This window comes from Phaethon aethereus, assembly GCF_964289735.1.
Source record: "Phaethon aethereus genome assembly, chromosome: W".
Classification (NCBI taxonomy): Eukaryota; Metazoa; Chordata; class Aves; order Phaethontiformes; family Phaethontidae; genus Phaethon; species Phaethon aethereus.
The window spans coordinates 36,799,330-36,826,528 of NC_138581.1; the positions used below are offsets into that span (position 1 = coordinate 36,799,330).

A 27,199-nucleotide genomic window follows, 5' to 3' on the forward strand; every position below is an offset into this window, starting at 1 on the left:
CCTATCTCCAGCAGTACAAGAGAGAGACAGAGAGGTCTACTTTCTCAGTAAAAGTAGAAAAAAAAAATAATGCAGCTTTACCATGAGAACTGTTATAAAAAAGTTTCTTAACTTCCACCTGATTATTAATCTAACACCAAATTGCATTAGGGAAGCATGGAATGGAATGATAAGTTGTCTAGAAACAACAATTTTAATCATGTTGTATGCTGCTATTTTAATTACCTATCATGAAGTAACAAACTGTTTATGCATGAAGTGGGCAATTTATATGTTGTAACCTATTATGATAATCAGATGATACTATCTTCTTAGCTCTTCCCCACCTCTTTGAAAGTGTATTTCTCAACTGGAACAGTAGTCAGAGAAATACCTGTTCTAGGCTGGGATAACAATGAGTTATATTTTTCCTACTGGTCTTCCAAACCGAATCAACAACCACACAAGTTTAGAGAGCGAGTAATGAATATTTCATAATCTCCCAAGTGTGATCTTTTTAACAACATTACAAGCATGACAACAATGAACCAAAAGGAGAATACACAGATTTGGGGTTGTCACCATACTTGGCTCCATCATCATTACTGTTGTTCATCTGGCTTCTTTCCTGGGAGAGGGAGGGAGCATTGTTTGTGTTTTTATCCTCTTTTCTTGAAATGATAATGTAGGCTAAGAATTATAATTTAAAACTACCTGGTTTAATTTGATTGTTATTATAGTCTTAACATTAAGACTTATTATTTGACTAATAACAATATAATACTAATAACAACACTAATAGCTAATAATACAGAATAACTAATACACTGCAATCACTGAAAACCTATTTGAAGAAAGCATTTTAACATTTCCAATATTTCACAAAACTGCACAGCAGCCAAACAGCTATTTTTGTCTAAATACTGCAGCTATGCCTTTCTGGAGACTTTGGTCTGTCAAATGCAGAGCTGTTTCATAGAATATTAAAATGAATCTGTTTTGCTAATAGGTTTAGAATGCAAGGCTAAAATATGTCCAAAATTATGCATGTGCCGTCAGGCAGCAGGAGAACTCACCTGGCTGTGCTGCGGGAGGGAAGCTGGGGAGGCTGGCAGCCGCCCTCCCCACAGCACAGATTGCTCTGGGCCAGGCCCAGCCCAGCCAAGGGCGCCCCGGATAATGCGAAACGTGCGGAGCTGTCTGCGGTGCTGAAAAGGAGGCGGAGGACACCCCCCCCCCTTATATACTGAAGGTGCTCCTGTTCCTCTACTGCTTATAAACTAAAAAAGAAGAAGAAAACAAAAAAGGAAAGGAAAAGAAAAAGCCCATTTATCTCACATCCATATAATATCCTGATGAAGAATCCCTATGAGTCTTCTTAAATCTCCCTTCCAACTCCCTTAAAATAGGATGTTCAGCAGGTCTGGGACAAGCAAAATCACAGTTTGGTTTAACTGATGAGCTGACTGTTTTCAAAACAGAACAAGATCATTTAAATGGACAGACTACAGTCACCTACTATACTGTTAGGCACTACCATAGAGTTGCTTGCAGCATGGCTGTTCAGACTTCCTACCAAGAAATCAAGGGCACATACTGAAAAAAAGCAGCAGATGATTTTGGTTAGCAGACATTTTATGTCACCAGGTGCTTCTAAATATTAAATCTGCAAGCGCTACTAATTGCTAAACTTTCATCTTATTTCCCAACATATTTTAGTTCATGTTTTGCAGGAAAATCTACTTTTCTTTCAGGTAGGTTTGCTTCTATCAGACTATGAAACATACCACACTGCAAGCAAAATACATTGCCATTCTGTTCTGTACAACAAAATTTATTGTCTTGATGAATACCTGCAAATTTACACTATACTTACTGATAAAGTCTAAGTACCTTTCAGAGAAGAATAAGAAAGGAATGATCAAATTTGAACAAGATCAGCAAACAGCTGGTGCTCCAGGACACAATCAACCATCTGTGGTCATGATTCTACAGACCTGATTCAAGAAATATTCCACTGCACATAGCAGGATATTTGCCTGAAGTAAAGGCAAGTATTCCTTCAGAAAACAGTCAAAGACTATTTTAAAATCGTTACATTATCAGGCTTACGCAGTATTTTCTTTCACTTGGAGTAGGTTCTGTACATCTCTAAGCTAAAGTATTTTAAAGATACTTCTTGTTTTCAGATTTAAGGTGTAACATAAATTTAGCACCATAGATGTATGTAAATATTTCTCTGTATGGTTTTCATCTTATTTTTTAAAAAGTCAAGTGTGCGTATATAAACATACTGTGCCTAAATTAAAAACCTATCAGATATCTAACAGCTAAGGGTGGTACAATGGCCTTTCCTTCCAATAGTGTCCTTGAAAACAAAACTTCCCTTTCATTTTCAAGATGAATGACAGAGCCCCTTGGAGCTGCAGCTTACTCCAGGCTCTGACATGAGTACTGCAGCCTACAGTGTTTCTCAGACAAAAACATAAAGTATTACTGATTTACAAACAGGTATGCTTGTATTCTATACTGCCAGGCAGTGTTGAAAACTACATTAACCTTAAGTCACATGATTGCACAATTCCTTCCATGTAGTCTCACACATGAAGGAGTTCTTTAAAATGATCAATTAAAAAAAAAAAATCAGAAATACAACTGAAGTTTTTTAAAAGATTGTTTTTTCTGATCCATAACAAATCTCTGAAAGAATGAAAATGTGTGTCTAATTAGCTGAAAAAAAATTATGCAGATGTTGGAGTAACTACCTACTGTAAGCTTATGCATAGAGAAACCTATAACTATTTGGTTATCTTGTGTATTGTTTTCTATTCAAAGTTTCTTGAAAATACATAGAATAATTCAAATACTTACAGAGCTTGTTTTTTTCAGCTTTGTTCTTAGTGCCTCAAGCACCACTTATAGCAAGGTACACTAGAGAACAAGGCTCCCACATTGCAGCAGCTACATTTATTTATTTTTACACAAATAAAGAAACCTCTTCATCAGTATTCCAATAGTTTATAGTGATACTCTGTCACCAGACACTTGTTTATTGAGTTCAATAATGTTAAACAGCTGCCCACCTTTGATATTAATGCAAAGAAACTAGGTTCTGAGGCAGAAATAGTGTTTTTCATATGTAAGGACTGCAGGACAGGATCCCATTTGGCAAAGAGTCTTCAGTAAGGCAAAACAGTAGTCTAAGTAGGAGACTATGGTGCCCTTTCATATTAGAACTACAGCATAGAAGAAGGGTACCATAAAATTCTTAATTTTTCTTTTTTGTCAATTGGTACTGCTGAAAAAGATGTTCTTGCCCTTAAAAACTGTCATTTCGGCTTGTAGTCCAAGGTATCTCTAATTAGACATAGCAAAACCACCAACGTATCTACAAATAAGGTATTCTTCACTTCAAAACTTTGAAAACTCTCTCATATGTTTCAATTCAACTGAAACGTCAAATTGTAATTTCTTGATAAAAAAACATTGACAACTGAAATTAGAACTAAGTACCTGGGACAGGACATGTGTATTGGGTCTGGCTGAGATGGGAGTTAATTTTCCCCATAGCAGCCCTCAGAGTGCTGTATTGGTAGAAAGGTGTTGATAAGGTGCTAGAAAGGTGTTGATAACACACCAATGTTTTGGCTACTGCTGAGCAGTGCTCACGCAGCATCAAGGCTGTCTCTCCAACATTCCACCACCACCAGTAGGCTGGGGGTGGGCAAGATCTTGGGAGGGGACACAGCCAGGACAGCTGACTCAAACTGGCCAAAGGGATATTCCATACCACATGATGTCAGCTCAGCAATAAAAGCTAAGAGAAAAGAGGAGGAGTGGGGGGGGCATTCAGGTTTTTAATGACGTTTGTCTTCTGGAGCAACCGCTATGCGTACTGAAGCCCTGCTTCCCAGGAAGCGGCTGGACATCGCCTGCTGATGGCAAGTAGAGAATAAATCTTTGGTTTTCCTTTGCTTCCACATGCAGCCTTTGCTTTTGCTTTATTAAACTGCCTTTATCTTGACCCACGCGGTTTTTTCCATCTTCTTTTCTCCCCTCCCTGTCCCACGGAGGAGGGGAGTGATAAAGTGGCTTGGTGGGCACCTGGCATCCAGCCAAGTCAACCCACCACAACATGTGACAGTATTTTTACTTACTCTATAGCTTTGATCATTAAATTCCCCCTACCTTTAGCCCTACCTGTCTTGACAGGTTTCCTCTGTCACATTTCCTAGTGGCTGTAATTTCTATGGCATTAAATAAAAAAAATCACACATAAGGTTTCCCCCTCTTTTTATTCTTCTAGTGTATGCTAGTACCTGAAACAGCACAGTGAAGATTACATACCTAAAAGTTGCTGATGCCCCTTTCCTAATAATTAGCCCTGCTATCCAGAGAAAATGCACAGCATGACATTTAGTCACTGGGAAATAAAAGACTGTTGCCCTACATCTGCTACAGAAGACAGCAGGTATGTCATAGAGAAAGTGTGATATAACCTCAGAACTAAGTGATCCTACTAGCATAATCGCAGGCAACAGTCCCTAACAGGCAATGCTTCCTAGCACGAATGTGTCCATCTTATTTCTCTCCAGGGATGAAATATGTTCACTGAACTTCAGGAAGCACTAAGTGATTATTTTTGTTTTCTGAATCAGCAGGAAGTGCAAAGTACTTACCACAATAAAGCCTTTGAAAAACTGACTCTGCAACCACAGTTATATAAACACTTAGCAATTCATAAAGTGAAACATTACCTGAATTTCCCTTGCATGGTATACAATAATGAGCCCAAGCAGGATAATCGTGGAGAGGCTAATAAGGCATTTCAGAGCGAGGGAATACAGAGACTCCTGCAACAGAAAGACACCACTGTCCGTCAGAGACCCACACGCACGGGACCGTTCCCGCGAGCAGCGGAGCCCAGACTGGGAGGGGAGGGGGAGGGTCGCCTCGCCTTACGGTGTCGGGGCCGGGGGAGGGTGACACCTCGCCTCACGGTTGCGGAACCGCGGCGGGGGGAGCATCTCGTCTCAGGGCGGAGGACCAGTGGGCCCCACACGGCGGTGCCGGGGGTTCAGGGCACCTCTCCTCAGGACGATGGACGACCCCTCACGGAAGGGCCGGGCGAGGGCCGAACAGTCCCGCAGCGCCGGGCTCTAAGAGAAACGAAGTGACATCGGGGCCGGGCGGCAGCCGCCTTTCCGCGAGGAAGGCGGCGTGGGGCGGCTAGACCGCACGGATTTGAACGGCTGACAAGAGAGTGCAGCTGGCTGCGGAGCCGCCTTCCCGCGAGCCGGCCTCGCCCGCGGGCTGGGGCGGGCACAAGAGCCCGCAGCAGGGGCACGGGACGGGGTGGAGGGGCGTGGGTCGTGCTGCGTCGACGGCGCCGAGAGCGAGAGGAGGGCGGTCCGACGGCGTGGCAGGTACCTTCGTGTAGGCGCCCCAGGACAGCTCTGTCTCGATCACCATGACTACGATGCCGAACATGCCGAAGATGAGCGCGTAGTCGCTGAGGCGCTTGCGCTTCTCGAAGAGCGCCCGGCGGTGCCCCAGCTTGTAGCCGATGTTCTGGTTCTTCTTGCTGGACTTGCCCCCGCCGTTGTTCGTGCCGCCGGAGCCGTAGAGCGCCAGGTTGTTGGAGTTGTTTTGCTCGGGCTTGGAGACCACGATCTCCGGGGCAGCGGCTATGGGGCTGGCGAGCGGCGGCTGGAGCGGCTGAGACTCGGAGTCAAGCTCGTGCAGGTTCCTGCGGGATGAGCTCAGGTTGCTGAGCGGCCGCATGATGCCGCCGTTGTACCTGCAGCTGCTCATGGCTATTTCGGCGAAGGGATTTCTCTCCCGACGCTGCTGGTAGTGGTGATGGTGGGTGCTGCCGCTGCTGACACTGCTGCTGGGACTGTCTGCCTGCTGCTGCAGGCTATGGCACTGGTGGTACTGGGGGTACTGGTGGGGCTGCCTGGACGAGCCGGCATGGCTGGAGGGGGTAAGCTCGCTGACGTTCAACTGGCTGCCCTGCCGGGAGGAGGCGGAGGTGAAGAGCGGCGAGGAGTGAGTCCTGAAGGCGCCCGAGAGGGACGAAGAAGTGCAGAGCAGCGAGGGTAGGTTATCCCCCGCTGCTACTGCAGCGGCCCCATAGTAGGTGCAGTTGTTGCACTGGAGGCATGGGCTCTGCTGCTGCTGCTCGGAGCAGAAGCCCGGCTGGAACTGCAATGGTGTTTCCATGTCAGAGGCGTTAAAGCCGCAGGAGGACCAGGTGGTGGTGCACCCTGCGCAATGCGTTATGGTCGGCAGGGGAGAGTCCTGTTACCGCCACGAAGGGCCCATCCCGGCTTCCGTAGAATCCAGCCGCTGCGTCTGATTGGTCGGGCGGACCAAAACAAGGAGCATCTCGTCGGGGAAGACCGGCTGCGGCGTGAGGCGGTGGAGAGATTCCTCATCCGCCCTGCCCTCTTCCGCGCGGGAATCCCGTCTCCCACCGCTCCCGCAGGTAAGGGTTACCCTCGCCCCCCGCCCCGCCGCCAGGGTGCCCCACGCCACAGAAACCCGGGGTGTCCCGAGGTGGGCTGGGAGAGCGCTCGCTGAGCTCGCTTCCGGGATCGCCCTCTGCGAGGAAGGGGCTGCCGCGGCGGGGGGCTTCCTGGCCCCGCCGCCGCATATATCTGCGCCGTCTCCAGAACATGGGCACTGCGCTGCGCTCCGGCGCTGTCCGGCGGCGCCCCGCCGCTTCCCGGAGACGTTGCTGCAAAACAGCAGCACCCTCGGTCCGAGGCCCTCGCCGCGGCCCCGGGGAGGAGGCGGCTCTCGGGGCCTGGCGCGGCCGACGCCCAGCACAGAGAGTAGCTGGGCCGGGCTGCGGCCTCAGGCCGTGCCCACAGGCCATCAGCGAGGTCACAGGAGATCTCTCCGCTCCTGAAACTCGGGAGAGCCTAGGGCCCACTGCCTTCCAGGGCCCGCAGGGCCTGGGGTGGCAGTGAGAGCTAACTGCTCGGGGGCAATCCTTTGGCATTTGGTTACATATAGTAATTTCTGATATTTTTCAGACCTATAATAAAGGGGAGGATTTCTTTTGGCCGCTCTTTTTCTGAACTAAAAAAGGAAGAAACTAGTCACTGGAAGTCTCATAGTAGCTTGAATCCTCCTTTTTTCTGATTAATCCAAACTAAAAGCTTAAACTGAAACTTTCACAGACTCAAAAGTTCAATTTGGATGCAAGTTGATCACCTCTGTTATTCAAATATAGAACTGACATTTAGTGGTAATTTGGTTTAGAAAAGCTAGATGTTTCTTTAACCTGTCATTACACTTTGCATAGACATATGAGTTATTTGAAGCGTCAAATATACACAGTACCTATCAAAAAAGTCTTTGATTATTCTTTTCTTTTTTTTCTGTTTTGTTTCCTTTTATGTGTAATGTGGCTGACACATAGGACATCAGGGACTTTCTTGGCTACTCGAATAAACTGCTGATAAGGTTTGAAATAACATTTTGTAATTGGTAGCTCTAACAACTAGCATCTTCTCTGGATAAGACACAGAAGGGAACCCTCTAACATGCTAACCAGTAGGTTACACATTTCTTTTGGCCAAAGAAACCTCGATGTGTATACATGATGTGCACCATAGCTCTTTCAGTTTAGGATTAAAATTAATCTCTTCCAGCTGTTTCATCAGGAATTGAACTGGAGGGTTGTACTAGGTCTGGCTGGGATGGAGTTAACTTTCTTCATAGCAGCCCATATGGTGCTGTGTTTTGCATTTGTGGCTAAAGCAGTGTTGGTAACACACCACTGTTTTGGCTGTCGCTGAACAGTGCTTGCACACTGTCAAGGCTTTCACTCCCCCCCCAGCAAGTAGGCTGAGAGTGGGCAAGAGGTTGGTAGAGGACATAGCCAGGACAGCAGACCCCAACTCACCAATAGGATGTCACACTCAGCAATAAAAGCTCAGGGGAAAGAGGAGGATGGGGAGACATTCGTGATTATGGCATTTGTCTTCCCAAGCAACCGTTAAGTGTGATGAGGGCCTGCTTTCCAGGAAGCGGCTGGACATCTGCCTGCTGATGGGAAGTAGTGAATGAATTCCTCTTTTTTTTGCTTGCGTGAACAGCTTTTGCTTTCCTTATTCAACTGTCATTATCTTGATTCACGAGCCGTCATGCTTTCTTTCTGTTTTCTCCCCATCCCGCAGGAGAGGGGAGTGAGCGAGAGGCAGGGTAGGTGTTTGGCTGCTGGCCAGGGTCAACCCACCACAGGGGTTCAGTGCTGAAAGTACGAACTACTATAGCTTGGGGTAAGGAGCTAAGGATTTTGTAGGAGGGGACCGGTATGAATGTTCACTGTCTGCTTTATACCAGTTGTGGATCTGGACCACAGCACATTTCATTAAGATTTTTCCTAGTTGTACAGTTTGGAAATAACATGACTTTAGAGTGGCTGCTATAGCAGATCATTAATAATTGGTGAAAAGGCTGCCTCTGTACAATTCGCTATAACAAAGAGCCAAGTGTCAGTTGTGAACTGAACCTGCTCTATTATAAAGGAAAAGGGCTGTTTCCCGCTCTCCCTGCTTTCATTTTCTCTTCTCATCCCCCACATCACCCCTTCCCCATCCCATATGATTTCCCTGTAAGACTGGGATCTGACTCTGAGGGATCTTCATCGTGCAGTGGCAGGGCTGGGCAGCATGAATTGGGAGCCTGACGTGCAGCTGACTCTGCTGGGACCTCCTTTCCCACTTTATTGTTATTCTAGCATGCCCTAATCAAACTCTCTCTCTCTCTGCCATTGCTTACGTTAGAGACGAAAAATGAACCATCCTGGGGTTCATATATCATATGGGGATTCCGTTGTCCCTCCTTCTGCAGGTGGCAAGTGTGAGAACTGCTGTCAACTTCAGTGCCTCTGTGAAGCCCACGCTGGCTGAGTCTCAGCTGAGCTGGGTATCTGCTCCTAGGCACAAAAACAGCGCGAACCCAGAAGCTGTGGTAGGAAGGCAATTTTGTTACCACTTGCTCCTTAAATTATTAAAAGGATACCCTCTTTCTCTTGTGTATATATTTCTGAGATAAAATGGCTCTGGAGTAGGCTGTGAGGGATGATGTGGATGAGAGAAAGGGACATCTTATGTCTCTTGACCTTGCTGTGAATGAGCTGGTGCTCTCTGTCAGATGTGCTGTGAGGCACAGAACATATTTGTGACTGCTACTTGCACAGAAAGTATGTGGCATAGCAGGGCCCTGAAGCTCAACTTCCTGATCACCCTAATTCTTGAACTTCTTTTTAAGAAGATGCCCTCCCTCTGGCCTGCCCTGCTCCCTCACTGGAGGCAGTAGGACAAGCCCTGGTTGGTGAGGCCCATGCCCTGCTGGCCCGGGGATTCCCCCTCTGTGACCCCCAGGGAGCTGTTGGCCCTTGCAGTGCCCTGAAATTACTGATCAGCCTCATCCAGACTTCATTTTGCTGTAGCACACTGTATTGGGTTTATGTGACAAGGTTGGGGAAGGGGGGTGATGCAGGGGTGGCCTCTGTGAGAAGGCAGCCAGGGGCTGCCCCGTGCCAGACACAGGCGGTTCCAGCTGGCTTGGCAACAGACCAACTGCTGGCCAAAGCTGAGCCAGTCAGCGAAGCTGGTGGTGCCTCTGTGAAAACATATTTAAGAAAGGGCAAAACGCTGCATGGCAATGTGAGGAGTGATGGGAAAAAAGTGTGAGAAACAATCCTGCAAACACCAAGGTCAGAGAAGAAGGAGAAGGAGGAGGTGCTCCAGGCACTGGAGCAGAGATTCCCCTGCAGCCCGTGGAAGAGACCATGGTGGAACATGTATTCCCTGCAGCTTGTGGAGGACCCATGCTGGAGCAGGCTTATACTGAAGGACTGCAGGCCCTGGAGAGGACCCACACTGGAGCAGGGGAAAAGTGTGAGGAGTGATTCAAAGAAATCCAAACGTAAGAAATTTAAACTCAATAACATCAAAGTGTTATTAAGCAGACATCTTTATTGCAGCGCTGGACGCATGGGGGATATCTCCTCCTAACATGCATGTGTTGAAACAAAAGTTCATCCTTTATATACCTTAAAGACATGAATATTCACACATTTTCCAAGAAATCTCCGCCTCCTTGCTTATCTACTACATTTACATAATGCTGGCATTGCAAAACTATGCTACGCATGCGCGGGGGTCTCGGGTGGTCGTTGGTGGTCGTTTGGGGAGTTAGCCCCCTACTCCTTTTTCCCTTTTATGGTCACGGGTCTCTTGAGGATAGTTTCTTCTCCTTGGATGTTTGCCCCTTCTGTTGTCCAGCCAAGCGGTTCCTTCTTATCATCCTTGTTAGAGCATTCCTGCTAGGATGTTTCTATTCTCAGGGTTAAGATATCTTCTCTGTTCTCTTTAATCTCTCAGTCCTTGCTCTTAACTCTTCTTTGTTTTAATTTTCATGAGACCTGCTTTAGTCGTGATTAACCGTTTACACCTGGTTACAATGTTAGCATTGAGGCAAATACAGCCTAAGGACTGTGAGAGTAGGCCGTTAAACATAATCACATAGTTATTAGGCTAAAGAATTCTATACTGAAGGCAAACTAATCATGTAATCAATAACCTTCCATATATTAAGAAGTTTGCAAAACTTACAGTTGATTAGTGACACATGCTAAAACCTTATAATTGTTTTAGATCCTTGTTTCATTCCCCCCTTCTCTATTATCCTTGCGAATTCTTTTGCAATCCCTCATAACATACCATTATCATTTGTCCATCGATTGAAATACCTCCCTGTTGCGACTTCATGTTTGATCTTACTCTTTTTCCACGTAACATAATTGTCCGCATTCTTCTGACAACACCACATTGAACATCGCATCATACAAGAAGTACATAAAACAAGTAAGCTATCAACTATGAGTACAAACAGCTCTTTGATCCATTTAAAATTTGGTAACCGAGGGGTTATTTTGTTCCAGACTTCTTCAAATCTCCAAGAGGTGTCATCTAAAGTCATTCTTATCATGACCTACTCTGTAGTGGGGGTTATTAAATAGAGAGATGTTAACCAGAACTGGAACTCCTATTAGAGATAATGTTTGGCTAGAATCTCTAGGCATTTGCAATCACTCTTGTTTAGAATTACCTAATATTGTTATATATTTCTGTAGATTATTTTCACCTAACTGGGTGAGATCTTCCCCTTGGTATTGGGATTGGTACAGCCTCCCAAACAAAATTTCAAATGGACTTAAATTCTCTTTAATTCTTGGTTTTACCCTGATTCGTAATAGGGCTAGTGGGAGAGCTTGGTACCAATGTAGATTCGCTTCTTGACTGATTTTAGCTAACTGTTGCTGTTGTTTAATTAAGTGATTCATTTTCTCAACTTGTCCACTTGCCTGTGGCCAATATGGGGTGCGTAGTTGTCTGTTTGTTCCTTAAATTTTACTAACTTGTTGCACTATTTGCGCACAAAAATGAGTACCCCTATCAGAAGATATTACTACTGGTACTCCAAATCTAGGAATGATCTCGTTTAAAAGTACTCTTGTCACTTCCCTAGCCTTATTAGTCCTACAAGGAAAAGCCCCTGGCCAGCCCGAAAAGGTATCTGTTAATACTAACAAATACCAAAACCCCTCTTTTCTTGGGAGTTCAGAAAAGTCTATTTGCCAATTTTGACCTGGAACTTTCCCTTTATCAATACTTCCAAATTTTACATTATTTTCTACCTTTGGATTATTCTTTAAGCCTATTTCACATTTATTAACCATGGTTTTTACAGTTTAAAACAAATTCCTGGCTATTATCTGTTTCATAAGGGAATTATACAAGGCTTCAGTTCTCCAATGAGTCTCGTCGTGTTCTGCTTTTACCAGTTTCCATAATATTCTACAGGGAACTATTATTTTGTTACCTTTTAATTTCTCCCAGCCTGATGATTCAACTTCTGCTTCCAAATCTTTAATTAATCTAAGATACTTCTCACCATAATTGACCAAGTCTGGTAGTGGTAAAGCTCTTTCAGGAATCAAACTTAATACCTCACCTTGTTCTGCAGCTCTTTTTGCCTCATAATCTGCCGATTTATTCCCCCCTTCCTGAGCGGTGTTACCCTTTTGGTGCCCCTTGCAGTGCATAAGTGCAACCACCGAAGGTGATTGTACCGCATCCAAAAGCCTTAGGATCATGTCAGCATGCTTATTATGTTTTCCTTGGGCCGTCAAAAGTTCCTGTTCCTTCCCCATGGGCATGAACTGCATACACCAAAGGCATATTTTGAATTCACAGAATCACAGAATCACTAGGTTGGAAAGGACCTTCAAGATCAAGTCCAACCATTAATCCAGTGCCACCATGTCCCCTAAACCATGTCCTGAAGTGCCACATCCACATGTTTTTTGAACACTTCCAGAGATGGCGACTCCACCACCTCCCTGGGCAGCCTGTTCCAATGCCTGACCACCCTCTCGGTGAAGAAATTTTTCCTAATATCCAATCTAAACCTCCCCTGGCGCAACTTGAGGCCATTTCCTCTTGTCCTGTCACTAGTTACTTGGGAGAAGAGGCCAACACCCTCGTCGCCACAACCCCCTTTCAGGTAGTTGTAGAGAGCGATAAGGTCTCCCCTCAGCCTCCTCTTCTCCAGACTGAACAACCCCAGTTCCCTCAGCCGCTCCTCATAAGACTTGTGCTCCAGGTATTCACTCGCAGTCCTTCAACAAGCTCTAATGCTCCTACTAAAGCAATTAATTCGGCTCTTTGTGCAGATGTACCCTTAGGGAGTGACTTTGCTTCCACCACTTGGTCTGTGGTGGTCACGGCATACCCCGCCATTCGAGCTCCATCCTTTACAAAACTACTCCTGTCGGTGTACCAAGTGTGTTCAGCTTCCTTCAGCGGCTCCTCCTTCAAGTCACGCCTGCTTGCATACACGGTCTCGATGGTTTCTATGCAGTCATGCACAACAGTCTCCATTTCCTGCTTATCACTGTAGAAAAGAAGCAGGGTTTATAACAGTAGATGTGACAATTTCTACGTCATCCTGTTCCATCAGGACTGCTTGATATTTCAGGAACCTTGATGGCGAGAGCTAATGTCCTCCTTTTTGTTCCAAAACGGAAGTTACAGCATGGGAAGCGTGCACAATCATCTTTTGCCCCAAAGTGAATGTTCAGGCTTCTTGAATAATCAAAACAACGGCGGCCACTGCCCGAAGGCGTCCTGGCCATCCTTTTCTGACTTCATCCAATTGTTTGGTAAGGTATGCTGCTGCTCGCTTATGAGGACCCAGCCTCTGGGCTAGAATTCCCAAAGCCACTCCTTGCCTTTCATAGGAGAACAGCCAGAAGGGCTTTGTTATATCAGGCAGGCCCAGAGTTGGAGCCCTCATTAGCTCCAATTTCAGTTCTTTGAATGCCCTCTTGGCTTCATCAGCCCATATTAATTGCATCTGGCTATTTTTTAGTAGTTCATACAGATGTTTAACCGGAAATCCATAATTATAGATCCATAACCGGCACCAACCTGTCATTCCCAAAAAGATTCGAAGCTCTTTTACCATGGTCGGTTCTGGAGTCCTGCAAATAGCTTCTTTTCAGTCATGCCTGAGCTGCCTCTGTCCCTTAGGAATCACAAATCCCAGGTATATTACTTCTTTCTTCAAGATCTGGGCATCTCTGTAATGAGACTCGGTAACCACCAGGGGAAAAGTGTGAGGAGGAAGGCATGTCGGATAGGAACTGTTACAGATTATACTAGTAAGCTGTTCAGCTAATGGAAAGTTTTCTGAAAGGTTAGGATGTTATCGCTGTCATAACATCCACCAACAAGAGACTGAAGAGGGTGGGGTTTTTTGTCTTCCTAGGTGGCTGTTGTTCAGAGACTGGCTGGGCATTGTCCTGCTTGTGGGAGGTGGTGAGTGATTGTTTTTGCATGGCTTGTTATGGGTTTTTTTCTTTCTTTTTCCTTCACTTATTCAACTGTCTGTATCTCAGTCCACAAGTTTTCTTGCTTTTGCTCTTCCTATTCTCTCCCCCATCCTGCTGTGGGGATGAGGGAAGCGAGCAAGTGGCTGTGTGTGGGCTTAGCTGCTGGCCAGGGTCAACCTACCCCACATTCACCCTGGCAACTTGTGTCACTTATTTATATGCTCTAATTGGAATCCCACCACTGCTGGAGCTGTGCTGATTTCTAAGACTTTGTGATACCATTCCACAATAGTGGAGGAAGGAGAAGAAATACCAAATAATTATTCCACACTGTGGTGGGTTGACCTTGGCTGGACGCCAGGTGCCACTAAGCCGCTCTATCATTCCCCTCCTCAGCAGGACGGGGGGGGGGGGGGGAGAAATTAGGATGGAAAAAATAACCAAACACGTGGGTCAAGATAAAGGCAGTTTAATAAAGCAAAAGCAAAGGCTGTGCACAGAAGCAAAGGAAAACCAAAGATTTCTTCTCTACTTCCCATCAGCAGGCAATGTTCAGCCACTTCCTGGGAAGCAGGGCTTCAGTACATGTAGCGGTTGCTCCGGAAGACACTCCTCCTTCCTTTCTCTTAGTTTTTATTGCTGAGCTGACATCATGTGGTATGGAGTATCCCTTTGGCCAGTTTGGGTCAGCTGTCCTGGCTATGTCCCCTCCCAAGATCTTGCCCACTCCCAGCCTACTGGGGGGGGGGGAATGTTGGAGAGACAGCCTTGATGCTGTGGGAGCACTGCTCAGCAGTAGCCAAAACATTGGTGTGTTATCAACACCTTTCTAGCTACAAATACAAAGCAGAGCACTATGAGGGCTGCTATGGGGAAAATGAACTCCATCTCAGCCAGACCCAATACACACACAGACAGCACAATTGCATATTAGGAGGAGGCATGCTTTACAATTTCTACTTCTGATTTCTTACTCTTCCACTAATCTGCACGTTCCTCTGCTCCTCCAGTGCATCACCAATGAAAATGCAGATTTGCTCTAGATCAAAACCATCATGCATTATAAGGGAAATTTAGGATAAGCAAAAGATAAGGACACTGGATTGACAGCTCTAAAATTCTGACCAAGATTTTCAAAATGAGGATTGCCTTAGTTCATGGGGATGGAGCTTAAGAAATAACAAAAGAGAATTGCTGCATGCCTTTCCTCCAGTAAAGGGGCCCTCCTCAAGGGATGGAGTTTTTTCGGGCTTTTTTTCCCTAACAAAATTTTTATTACTATTAAGCATGTTGAAAATACTGGATGGGACCACAGAACAGCTGGGAAAACCATTTCTTCCCCTAATTCACTTATCCATCCTTTCTGGGTGTCTTTACAGCACTTGGAGATCACCCAAACTTAACGACTTCCTTTCTTGTCCCTGCTTTTTTTTTTTCTTCTCATTATCAGTGGATGCTGCCACCTACAAGGAATGTCTTGCCTAGATAATTGCATCAGCTTGAATACTATTTTGCACAGCCATTGCAGGCGCTCAGCAGGTGACTATTGCCTCATTCTTAATCTAACTACCTTTTTATTAGTATTATTCTCACAATTTGGTGCAATTTTGTAAGAGAACTTTACCTCAGTACAATTACTGATATCATAATACATGCAATATTTCTATTTCAGCCTATGCAAATCAGAGAGGGACTTGGGGGGGGTCAAGTGTGTGACCTTACTTTTAACTTTACAGAATCCAATATTTGAAGAATTTTGACCCATTAAGCCCAGTGAGACAGTGTTACATCTAAATATAAGATCATACCTTGTAAAGTTGGCAGTGTGCAAGTTGAAGATGTTAGCAGTACTTTTCATCTCCATAAAATATATGTAATTTCTGATTCATGTAGCAACTGATTCTAAACAATTAAATTTTATTTGCCCATATTTAGAAAATATTTTTTCCATTGATACTTTATCATCAGTGCTTTCATTTTACCATCAGAACATAGTTACCATGGATTTACATTGGCATTGCTGTAGTTGGAAAAGTCATTCTAGCTTGCTTAATAACATGATCCCTTATTAAACTGTAAAACGTGAAAGGTGGACTTTCCTTTTATCAGATGACAGATGTATGATGTGTATAGTTGCTTTCAAATCTTAAATGCACTGTATATAAGGTTCTTACACCTATAGTCAGTAGCCCTCCCAATTCAAAACGTGTGAAGTGTAAGGTTGCTTCATTGTTTGTGTTTATTGGGGGCTTTTTAATTTGTTTCTACAGTTCTGATTCTCTGAAAGACTACAAATTCTACAGAACATTGAAATTCCATGTCACAAGAGTCCATCTGCTTGTTGTTGTCACCATCATACCTAAAGCCCTTTGGATACATTCATATTACATACTAATGCCAATTTATGTTGTGGCCCCATTTGTAGAAATCATATCTCTGAGAAGTTTGCAAAATTCATATACTTACAGAATAAATGGAAGCAGGGGAAGAGATGAAAGCTCATGTCCAGTTTTATGTCACCTGCAGTACCACGTTCTACTTGACACGCACTTAATTGTATTTGTGTGGTTGGTTTTTCAATTTATGAGATTGCTCACTCGGGGAAATAAGTTTGGGACAGAGGAATGGGACTGTGACTGAAGGAAGAGCATCTCACTTCTCCCTTCCTAGCTAAGTTGATCTGCAGCACCTCTTCTCCACTCTGCTCCCCTCCCTTCCCCTTTTGACATATTGTCCTGCATATAACGGTCTCCTTCACCCCCTTCCTTACTACAGAGGTTATAGGGCACTTACTTTTATGGTGACTGACAGCACCTCCAGTTCAGACGATGGAAGACAGGGAAGAATTATGCTGCTCTTCAACTGTTGTCAAAGTAGGTAGTTATTAAAGCAATCTGTACTTCAAGCTGGCTCTGCTTTGATAAGTTCAGCAACCGAACAACTATTTGAAGTGATATCCCTTTCATGTGTAACTAATGAGTACAATGGTGGGGAAGCCAGGCAAATATGGGAAAAAAATGAGGTATTTCCATTTATATGTGGAGAAGAGAAGAGAGGGAAGTTTCAGAAGGATATAGATGATTTCTCACTAGCTTCTGCGTAAGACAGATGACTGAGGTTGGAGAGAGCAGAGATTCCTCGGCAGCCCATGATGAAGACCATGGTGAGGCAGGCTGTCCCCCTGCAGCCCATGGAGGTCCACGGTGGAGCAGATATCCACCTGCAGCCCATGGAGGACCCCACGCCGGAGCAAGGGGATGCCCAAAGGAGGCTGTGACCCCATGGGAGGCCCGTGCTGGAGCAAGCTCCTGGCAGGATCTGTGGACCTGTGGAGGGAGGAGCCCACGTTGGAGCAGGTTTGCTGACACAACTTGTGACCCCATGGAGGACCCACGCTGGGGCAGTCTGTTCTTGAAGGATGGTACCCCTGGAAAGGACCCAGGCTGGAGCAGTGTGTGAAGAACTGCAGCCTGTGGGAAGGACCCACATTGGAGAAGTTCGTGGAGGACCGTGTCCCGTGGGAGGGACCCCACGCTGGAGCAGGGGAAGAGTGTGAGGAGTCCTCCCCCTGAGGAGGAAGGAGCGGCAGAAACAACATGTGATGAACTGACCGCAACCCCTGTCCCCCATCCCCCTGTGCCACTTGGGGGGAGGAGGTAGAAAATCGGGAGTGAAGTTGAGTCTGGGAAGAAGGGAGGGGTGGGGATAAGGTGTTTTAAGATTTGGTTTTAGTTCTCATTATCCTACTCTGATTTTGATTGGCAATAAATTAAATTAATTTCCCCAAGTTGAGTCTGTTTTGCCTGTGACAGTAATTGCTGAATGATCTCTCCCTGTCCTTATCTTAGACTCACAAGCTTCTCGTTATATTTTCTCTCCTCTGTCCAGTTGAGGAGGGGGAGTGATAAAGCGGCTTTGGTGGGTACCTGGCATCTAGCCAAGGCCAACCCACCACAGTCCTTTTTGGTGCCCAATGTGGAGCATAAGGAATTTGAGATAAGGACAGTAATTGGAAGAGGTAACGGGCAAAACATGGACTGAACAATGTTAGAGAACGGAATGATCATGGGGGATTTCAGTTGTTAAAATTGTGGTGAAGGGACGAGGGATGGATTGTGTGTGTAAACTGTCCACTGGTTTGGTGTTGTGGTGATGTTGTTTTGATTTTGGTGTGGGGAATTCTTTTTTGTTGATGTAAGTGAAGTTTGTGAAGGTTGTTAAGATTGTGTGATGAACGTGGATTCTGATGATCATAGAATATTTGGGTTGGAAGGGACCTTTAAAGGTCATCTAGTCCAACCCCCCTGCAATGAGCAGGGACATCTGCAACTAGATCAGGTTGCTCAGAGCCCCGTCCAACCTGACCTTGAATGTCTCCAGGGATGGGGCATCTACCACCTCTCTGGGCAACCTCTGCCAGTGTTTCACCACCCTCATTGTGGTGAAAAATTTCTTCCTTATATCTAGTCTAAATCTACCCTATTTTAGTTTAAAACCGTTACCCCTTGTCCTATCACAACAGGCCCTGCTAAAAAGTCTGTCCCCATCTCTCTTAGAAGCCCCCTTTAAGTACTGGAAGGCTGCAATAAGGTCTCCCCGGAGCCTTCTCTTCTCCAGGCTGAACAACCCAACTCTCTCACCCTGTCCTCACAGGAGAGGTGTTCCATCCCTCTGATCATTTTTGTGGCCCTCCACTGGACCCTCTCCAACAGGTCCATGTCTTTCCTGCGCTGAGGGCTCCAGAGCTGGATGCAGTACTCCAGGTGGGGTCTCACCAGAGCAGAGTAGAGGGGCAGAATCACCTCCCTCGACCTCCTGGCCACGCTTCTTTTGATGCAGCCCAGGACATGGTTGGCCTTCTGGGAAGGGACCTTATTAGGTACTGTTAATTACTAATACTGAGGTAAATTGCAAGGGCCTGCTAACTGGATCCATGCTTCCTAAAGTAAAAGGGTCACGCCACTTTCTATACCAATGTTCTTAAGGCTGTATTTTATTGCCAGAGTTATGCTTTTGCATAGCAAACTTTTCACTGATGCATCATCTAGAAGCATTGGAGCGTTAAATAAGATAAACTTCAATTCCCGTTTTGTTATGAAGACTTTAATGACAATATGTCCAGGAACTGTACTGTTGTTTTTTAGTATCTCATTATGGATAATGAGGTACACATTGGACTTCCCCATCCTTCCGCATCACCCTCCAAGTGCACCCAGGTCCTTGAGCAAAAGCAGTCCCACGAATGGGTTTGCTTTTGCCCGAGGCAGGAATAACCCAGACTGTTATCCCTACTCTCTACTAGTGACAAATATTGTTCAATTAAGTATTTAGTAAATCTTCAGGAACAACATTTACTAAACAGTGTGAAGTGTTTTATTACTTCTGTTCCTGGGTGGTAAACTGAAGGCTTTGATTCTGCAAGGACCTACATACATGTGCATTTAACTTTCAGCTACTAATAGACCTCACCTGGCTGCCTAGGCTACTCTGGTGCTTGCAGGCCTCTGCTTTTCATTTTTGTTTTTTTGAAGGTGTGACTACAGTTCATTTAGACATGGTCAACCTATCTTTAAAACACCTAGTTCAGGCATTGCTAGTAGTTGCGGTACAGTTGAACTGATTTTTCCACTATGAGTTATCTTTTAGAGTCTTTATCAGAGAATCATAGACTCATTTAGGTTGGAAAGGACCTTTAAGATCATCGAGTCCAACCGTTAACCTAACACTGCCAAGTCCACCGCTAAACCGCGTCCCTAAGCACCACATCTACACGTCTTTTAAATACCTCCAGGGATGGTGACTCCACAACTTCCCTGGGCAGCCTGTTTCAATGCTTGACAACCCTTTTGGTGAAGAAATTTTTCCTAATCTCCAATCTAAACCTCCCCTGGTGCAACTTGAGGCCGTTTCCTCTCGTTCTATCGCCTGCTACTTGGGAGAAGAGACTGACACCCACCTCACTACAACATCCTTTCAGGTAGATGTAGGGAGCGATAAGGTCTCCCCTGAGCCTCCTTTTCTCCAGGTGTCCTGGTTTCAGCTGGGATAGAGTTAATTTTCTTCATGGAAGCTAGTGTGAGGCTGTGTTTTGGATTTGGGATGAGAAAAATGCTGATAACGTACTGATGTTTTCAGTTGTTGTTAAGCAGTCAAGGACTGTCCAGCTTTTCATGCTGGCCTGCCAGCAAGAAGGCAGGGGGTACACGGGAAGCTGGGAGGGGACACAGCCAGGACAGCTGCCCCAGGCTGGCCAAAGGGATATTCCATACCGTATGATGTCATGCTCGGTATATAAAGTTGGGACGAAGAAGGAGGGGAGAGGGGGACGTTCGGAGTTCTGGCGTCTGTCTTCCCAACTAACCATTACGCATGATGGAGCCCTGCTTCCCTAGAGATGGCTGAACACCTGCCTGCCGATGGGAAGTAGCGAATGAATTTGTTGCTTTGCTCTGCTTGCGTGCGCGGCTTTTGCTTTACCCATTAAACTGTCTTTATCTCAGCCCGTGAGTTTTCTCACTTTTACTCTTCTGATTCTCTCCCCTGTCCCACTGTGGGGGAGTGAGCGAGCGGCTGCGTGGGGCTTAGTTGCTGGCTGGGCTTAAACCACGACACCAGGCTAAACAACCGCAGTTCCCTCAGGCGCTCCTCATAAGACTTGTGCTCTAGCCCCTTCACCAGCGTCGTTGCCCTTCTTTGGATGTGCTCCAGCACCTCAATGTCTGTCTTGTAGTGAGGGGTCCAAAACTGAACACAGTATTCCAGGTGCGGCCTCACCATTGCTGAGTACAGGGGGACAATCACTTCCCTAGTCCTGCTGGCCACACTATTTCTGATACCAACCAGGATGCTGTTGGCCTTCTTGGCCACCTGGGCACGCTGCCGGCTCATATTCAGCCGGCTGTCGACCAATACCCCTACGTCCTTTATGTAGTTTCTTGGATGGTTTTGCAGCCTGTGTTGGTCTATATTGGTACATGAAGTTTGAAGAAAGCTTGAATAATTCTACTGAAACTATAATCTCTCCAGTCTGAAGCCTTGATGTGCTCTAAAGATGTCTTAATGTTGTACTGCAGTAAGTATTTTCAATTTGTAATTTAGATTTCCATCCTCAAAATCCTTTCTTAAATTCTTCTTAATTCTATGAACTTTGAATAAACAATTGATTTTGAAGGGATGAGGTATAACTTGGCACAGAGTTTTGTTTTATCAAAAATGACAATTAATCAGAAATATGAAAAAATCTTAGTAAATAATATGTGGAAATTCCGTTTCATACACAGTTTTTAAAATAGTACACAAAAACATTCTTTTTGGCTTAACCAAATTGACATTCACTTAGTAGTGACTTAGTAATGTCATTTGCTGAAATGGCATATTTATTTTGGTTTTAGTGGTCATTAACAGCTCTGAAAACGATGGTATTATTTTGAAATGGAATTGTAACAAGGTTTGTTAATGGCATACTAAAGTTAACCTTATATTTTATCATTTCAGTTATTCATGGTGGACAATGGAGCAGATGACTGGAGAATAGCCATGACTTATGAGCGTATTTTCTTTATCTGCTTGGAAATACTTGTATGTGCTATACATCCCATACCTGGGAGCTATACATTCATATGGACAGCCCGGCTTGCCTTTTCTTACACTCCATCCACAACAACAGCTGATGTGGATATTATTTTATCTATACCAATGTTCTTAAGGCTGTATCTTATTGCCAGAGTTATGCTTTTGCATAGCAAACTTTTCACTGATGCATCATCTAGAAGCATTGGAGCGTTAAATAAGATAAACTTCAATACCCGTTTTGTTATGAAGACTTTAATGACAATATGTCCAGGAACTGTACTGTTGGTTTTTAGTATCTCATTATGGATAATTGCTGCGTGGACTGTCCGAGCTTGTGAAAGGTAAGGTTGTTCTGGTTGGTTGGTTGGTTCTGTCTGTCTGTTGTTTTGCTTCTTTGGTTTTGTATTCGAATGACCTAAATATTTCATGGAATGGAGCTTCCTGGTCTTTGATATGTTGAGTGCTGGTTGGATTTCGCTCTGTCACAGATTGTCAGGAATGCTTTGCCCTTTAATCTGAAGGATTTACGTAGAGAAGTTTGTGCCACAACACTTATTGTAGTATTGCAAGTCGCCTTCAGTGTTTTCATTTAACTTTGCTAAAACACAGTGGGATAGCATAAAATGTCTTTTAACAACAGTTACAGTTATTGATATTCTGTGTTGATAACAGCTTTCATTTATTGTGTTTGCGTGTTAAATTTATTGAGAGTAATGTAGATAAAATAGCTATGGAAAGTTCCAATGGAAAAAGTATTTTTTCAATTAGACTTTTATTGTCCCGTTTCTTTAAAAAAAAAAAGCGAAAAAATGTTCTTGGGGAGCTGACAAGATCAAAAAAGGGTGATATACTGCTTTTGACTGGGACAGAGTTAATTTTCTTCATAGTAGCTCGTATGGTGCTATGTTTTGGATTTGTGACCAAAATAGTATTGATAGCACACTGATGTTTTAGCTATTGCTGAACAGTGCTTACACAGCATCAAGACCTCTGTTTCTCACTCTGCCCACCCCCAGCAAGTAGGCAATTACTGTTATGGGCAAAACAGACTTGACTTGGGGAAAATTAATTTATTGCCAATTAAAAATACAGTAGGACAGTGAGAAACAAAGACAAAACTAAAACCACCTTCCCCCCACCCCCACCGAGCGGCGCAGGGGGGGTTGGGGAACGGGGGATGCAATCAGTTCATAATGCTTTGTCTCTACCACTCCTTCCTCCTCATGCTGTTGTTCTGCTCCAGCGTGGGGTCCCTCCCACAGGATACAGTCCTTCACGAACTGCTCCATCGTGGGTCTTTCCCACAGATTGCAGTTCTTCAAGAACTGCTCCAGCATGGGTCCTTTCCTTCAGGAACAGACTGCTCCAGTGTGGGTCCCCCACAGGGTCACTGGTCCTGCCAGAAAACCTGCTCCAGCATGGGCTCCTCTCCACAGCCCACAGTTCCTGCCAGGAGCCTGCTCCGGCATGGGGTCTCCACGGGCTGCAGTGTGGATATCTGCTCCGGTGTGGGGTCCTCCATGGGCTGCAGGGGGACAGCCTGCTTCACCATGATCTTCTCCCTGGTCTACAGGGCAATCTCTGCTCTGACACCTCCTCCCCCTCCTTCTTCACTGACCTTGGTGTCTGCAGAGTTGTTTCTCTCTCCTCTCTCACAGCTGCTGTGCAGCGTTTTTTACCCTTTCTTAAATATGTTATCAGAGAGGCACCAACAGCGTTGCTGATGGGCTCAGCTTTGGCCAGAGGCGAGTCCGTCTTGGAGCTGGCTGGAACTGGCTCTATCTGACGTGGGGGCAGCTTCTGGTGTCTTCTTAGAGAAGCCACCCCTGCGGTTTCCCCCGCCCCTCTACCAAAAGCGTTGCCATGTAAATGCAATACAAGAAGTAACAAAGTGTTAGAAGGAAAGAATTTTTTGCCTTCTAAATTCATTGCAAGTGACAAGGCGCTCTCTCATTTTGGCCCAAAATACAGGAATATTCTGACACTAGTATTTCCGAAAAGGTTCAATTTTATTTCTGCACTGAAATCCAGACACCTTTTTGAACTTTGTTTATAACAGTATAACAGTGATGTTATACCAGTACAGAGCTCGTAGGCTGATCAACCAAAAACATTCCTGAATAAGAAAATAGAACATGAATTTACTTGTAGTTATTTTTCTATAAAACAGTGGGTTTATCTCAGTGATATCCAATATTTGTGTTGTCCCCAAAGGGGGATCGTATAACCGGTGTGCAAGATGCCAATATACACACAGAGTAGAGGTATTTTATTTACAGAATCACAGAATCACAGAATCATTAAGGTTGGAAAAGACCTTGAAGATCATCAAGCCTAACCATCAACCCAACACCACCAAGCCCACTAAACCATGTCCTGAAGTGCCACATCTACATGTTTTTTGAACACCTCCAGTGATGGTGACTCCACTACCTCCCTGGGCAGCCTGTTCCAATGCTTGACCACCCTCTCGGTGAAGAAATTTTTCCTAACATCCAATCTAAACCTCCCCTGGCGCAACAAGAAGCCGTTTCCTCTCGTCCTATTGCTAGTTACTTGGGAGAAGAGACCAACACCCTCGTGGCCACAACCCCCTTTCAGGTAGTTGTAGAGAGCGATAAGGTCTCCTCTCAGCCTCCCCTTCTCCAGACTGAACAACCCCAGTTCCCTCAGCCGCTCCTCATAAGACTTGTGCTCCAGACCCCTCACCCGCTTTGTTGCCCTTCTTTGGACACGCTCCAGCAACTCAACGTCCTTCTTGTAGTGAGGGGCCCAAAACAGAACACAGGATTCAAGGTGCGGCCTCACCAGTGCCGAGTACAGGGGCACAATCACTTCCCTCCTCCTGCTGGCCACACTATTTCTGATACAGGCCAGAATGCTGTTGGCCTTCTTGGCCACCTGGGCACACTGCCGGCTCATGTTCAGCCAGCTGTCAACCAGCACCCCCAGGTCCCTTTCCGCCGGGCAGCTCTCCAGCCACTCCTCCCCAAGCCTGTAGCGTTGCATGGGGTTGTTGTGGCCGAAGTGCAGGCCCCGGCACTTGGCCTTATTAAACCTCATACAGTTGACCTCTGCCCATCGATCCAGCCTGTCCAGATCCCTCTGCAGAGCCCTCCTACCCTCCAGCAGATCAACACTCCCGCTCAATTTGGTGTCGTCTGCAAACTTACTGAGCACTCGATTCCCTCATCCAGGTCATCAATAAAGATACTGAACAAGACCGGCCCCAGAACCGAGCCCTGGGGAACACCGCTTGAGACCGGCCGCCAGCTGGATTTAACGCCATTCACCACAACTCTCTGGGCTCGGCCATCCCGCCAGTTCTTTACCCAGCAAAGAGTAAACCTGTCTAAGCCACGAGCCGCCAGTTTCTCCAGGAGAGTGCTGTGGGAGACGCTGTCAAAGGCTTTACTGAAGTCCAGGTAGACAACATGCACAGCCTTTCCCTCATCCACTTGGCGGGTCACCTGGTCATAGAAGGAGATCAGGTTGGTCAAGCAGGACCTGCCTTTCATGAACCCGTGCTGGCTGGGCCTGATCCCTTGGTTGTCCTGCACATGCCCTGTGAGCGCCCTCAAGATGAACCTCTCCATAATCTTCCCTGGTACCGAGGCCAGGCTGACAGGCCTGTAGTTCCCGGGATCCTCCTTCCGGCCCTTCTTGTAGATGGGCGTCACATTGGCAAGCCTCCAGTCGCCTGGGACCTCCCCTGTTAACCAGGACTGCTGATAAATGTGCAGATATGGGTGCTAGGTGGTATTCCACAAAGCTAGCAAAGGTATCACTGCATCCAATACTTCATCTGGAATGCCTCCTTCTTTCGCGTGATTCTTTTCAGTTAGCAAACATATCTGGGCTTTCCACGCATTCTCTGTAGGAATATGTAGCTGGACAGAATCTTCAGAGGAGGTTAGTTGTGCATTTAACTTACTTACAAAGTAAATCTCGTCCAAGCAATGGCAAAGGGCATTCTGGCATATAGAGGAATTTATGTGTTAGTTTGGTATCCCCAATTGAGAGCTCCATAGGCTGCAAAACTGGTCTTAAAGTTCTTTTCCCTGTCGCACCAACAACGCTTATCTTAGTCTTGCTTAACGGTCCCTTACGACTAGTCACTACAGAATGGGTGGCCCCACTGTCAGTCAGAAAATCTCTTATTTCGTTCCCCAGCTTAACTGGAACCAGAGGATTAGCTGGGGAAACTTTAATAGATTCCTCCGGTCCCCTTCAGTCTAATCCAATCTCTGCCATTTCCCTAGCAGCTCCCTCCGTGCCTTTTCCCTGATCACTCAAAAAATGTGGACATTCTCCCTTCCAGTGACCCTCCTGTTTACAGTAGGCACATCATTGATTCATTTTTAGAGAGGTTTCACAACGGCCCCCTCTACTACCTCCACAACCCCTGCCTCTACCTCTGTCCCTTGTTTGTCCTTCTGCCAGGGCAGTCAGTAAAGAAGCCTGCAATTTTCCTCTCCTTTTCTTCTGCCTCTTCTCTGTTATTATATACCTTATACGCAATTGACATTAATTGTGAAATTGTCATCCCGTCCGCACCATCTACTTTCTGCAGCTTCTTTCTAATGTCCGATGCCGATAGACTAATGAACAACATATTAAACTATTTCATATTACTAGCATCTTTCAGGTTCAAATCGGTCCACTTTCAAGCTACTTCGCACAGTCTTTCATAGAAAGCAGATGGGGTTTCCTTCTCCCCTTGCCTTACTTCATGCAACTTAGATTCTTAGGCTTTTCTACTCCATTTTGGATCCCATATAAGATCAGCTTTTGATATCCTTTTACTCTTTCTAACCCCTCATCCGTATTGGGATCCCACCTCGGATCTTCCCTTGGAAGATACATGTCCACATTAGGTACTCCTCCATATTGTTGGGCTACTCCTTAGCTTTCTCTAAAACTGCTCTCCGTTCTTCATAAGTGTGGTGGTGCATTCCCCCTCCCCCCGCCTCGCTTTGTACCTGGGCCATTCTAAGTTGCCTGACAAGCTTTGGCCTCCGAACAAAGGGTTTAGCAGTTGAGAACCGCTCAATCGTACCAAGCACTCTTGTGTAGCCAAGGAGGAGAATGGCACTGAGTGTATCAAGGACACAATCGCCTAAACAAGGTACGGAACAAGAACAGAACTAATCAATTATCTCCAGACAATCCTCGCAGCGGCACCGTTAAAACTTGAGAAATCACCTGCCTGGATTGTGGGAAACTCACTGATGCCTAAAGTCAATTATCTCCCAGTCCTATAAATAGTGGTCCCAAGTGAGACCCTTTGAGCTGTCCTGGACCGCAGCGGGCTGCGACCAGCATCTCCCTCTGAGTGGGATGCCTCTCGGAGTCCGTGAGCCCTCAAGTTCGCGATCAACTCAGAGGCTCGACTGTTCACCCGCTGAGCGATGCAAAGCATTCGATGTGAGTATTTGACTGGATTTGCAGGGGATATTTAATAGGTACCTTTGTACACCTCTCGCTCTTTTCTCTACATCTCTTTATGTGTCTCTATCTCTACACCTATATGTGTGTGTGACTAAGGAATCTTAGTAAGTTTTAGGTTGATTACGCTGCTAAGTTTTATATGATTTGATACTGTGATTTAACTCAATAGCGTTAGTGAATTTGATTGCTGCTATTTTGTATTAGATAAATTGCCATCCTAAAGTTACACCAAGCACAAAATCATAGACTATATCACCACACCAGAATCCCCGATAC

At 45.5% G+C, this 27,199-nt stretch overlaps 1 protein-coding gene across 1 annotated transcript in view; it reads right to left on the bottom strand.

The window, feature by feature from the left end:
• The window catches only part of LOC309415176 (small conductance calcium-activated potassium channel protein 2-like), a gene marked incomplete at both ends in the record, with an annotated part of 112,750 nt that extends 106,381 nt beyond the window's left edge, over positions 1 to 6,369 (bottom strand). Inside the window, 3 exon segments of the mRNA XM_082012617.1 lie at positions 4,737 to 4,832; positions 5,410 to 6,285; positions 6,289 to 6,369. Coding sequence (XP_081868743.1) covers positions 4,737 to 4,832; positions 5,410 to 6,285; positions 6,289 to 6,369 — 1,053 coding nt within the window.
• Between the last annotated feature and the right edge of the window lie 20,830 nt (positions 6,370 to 27,199).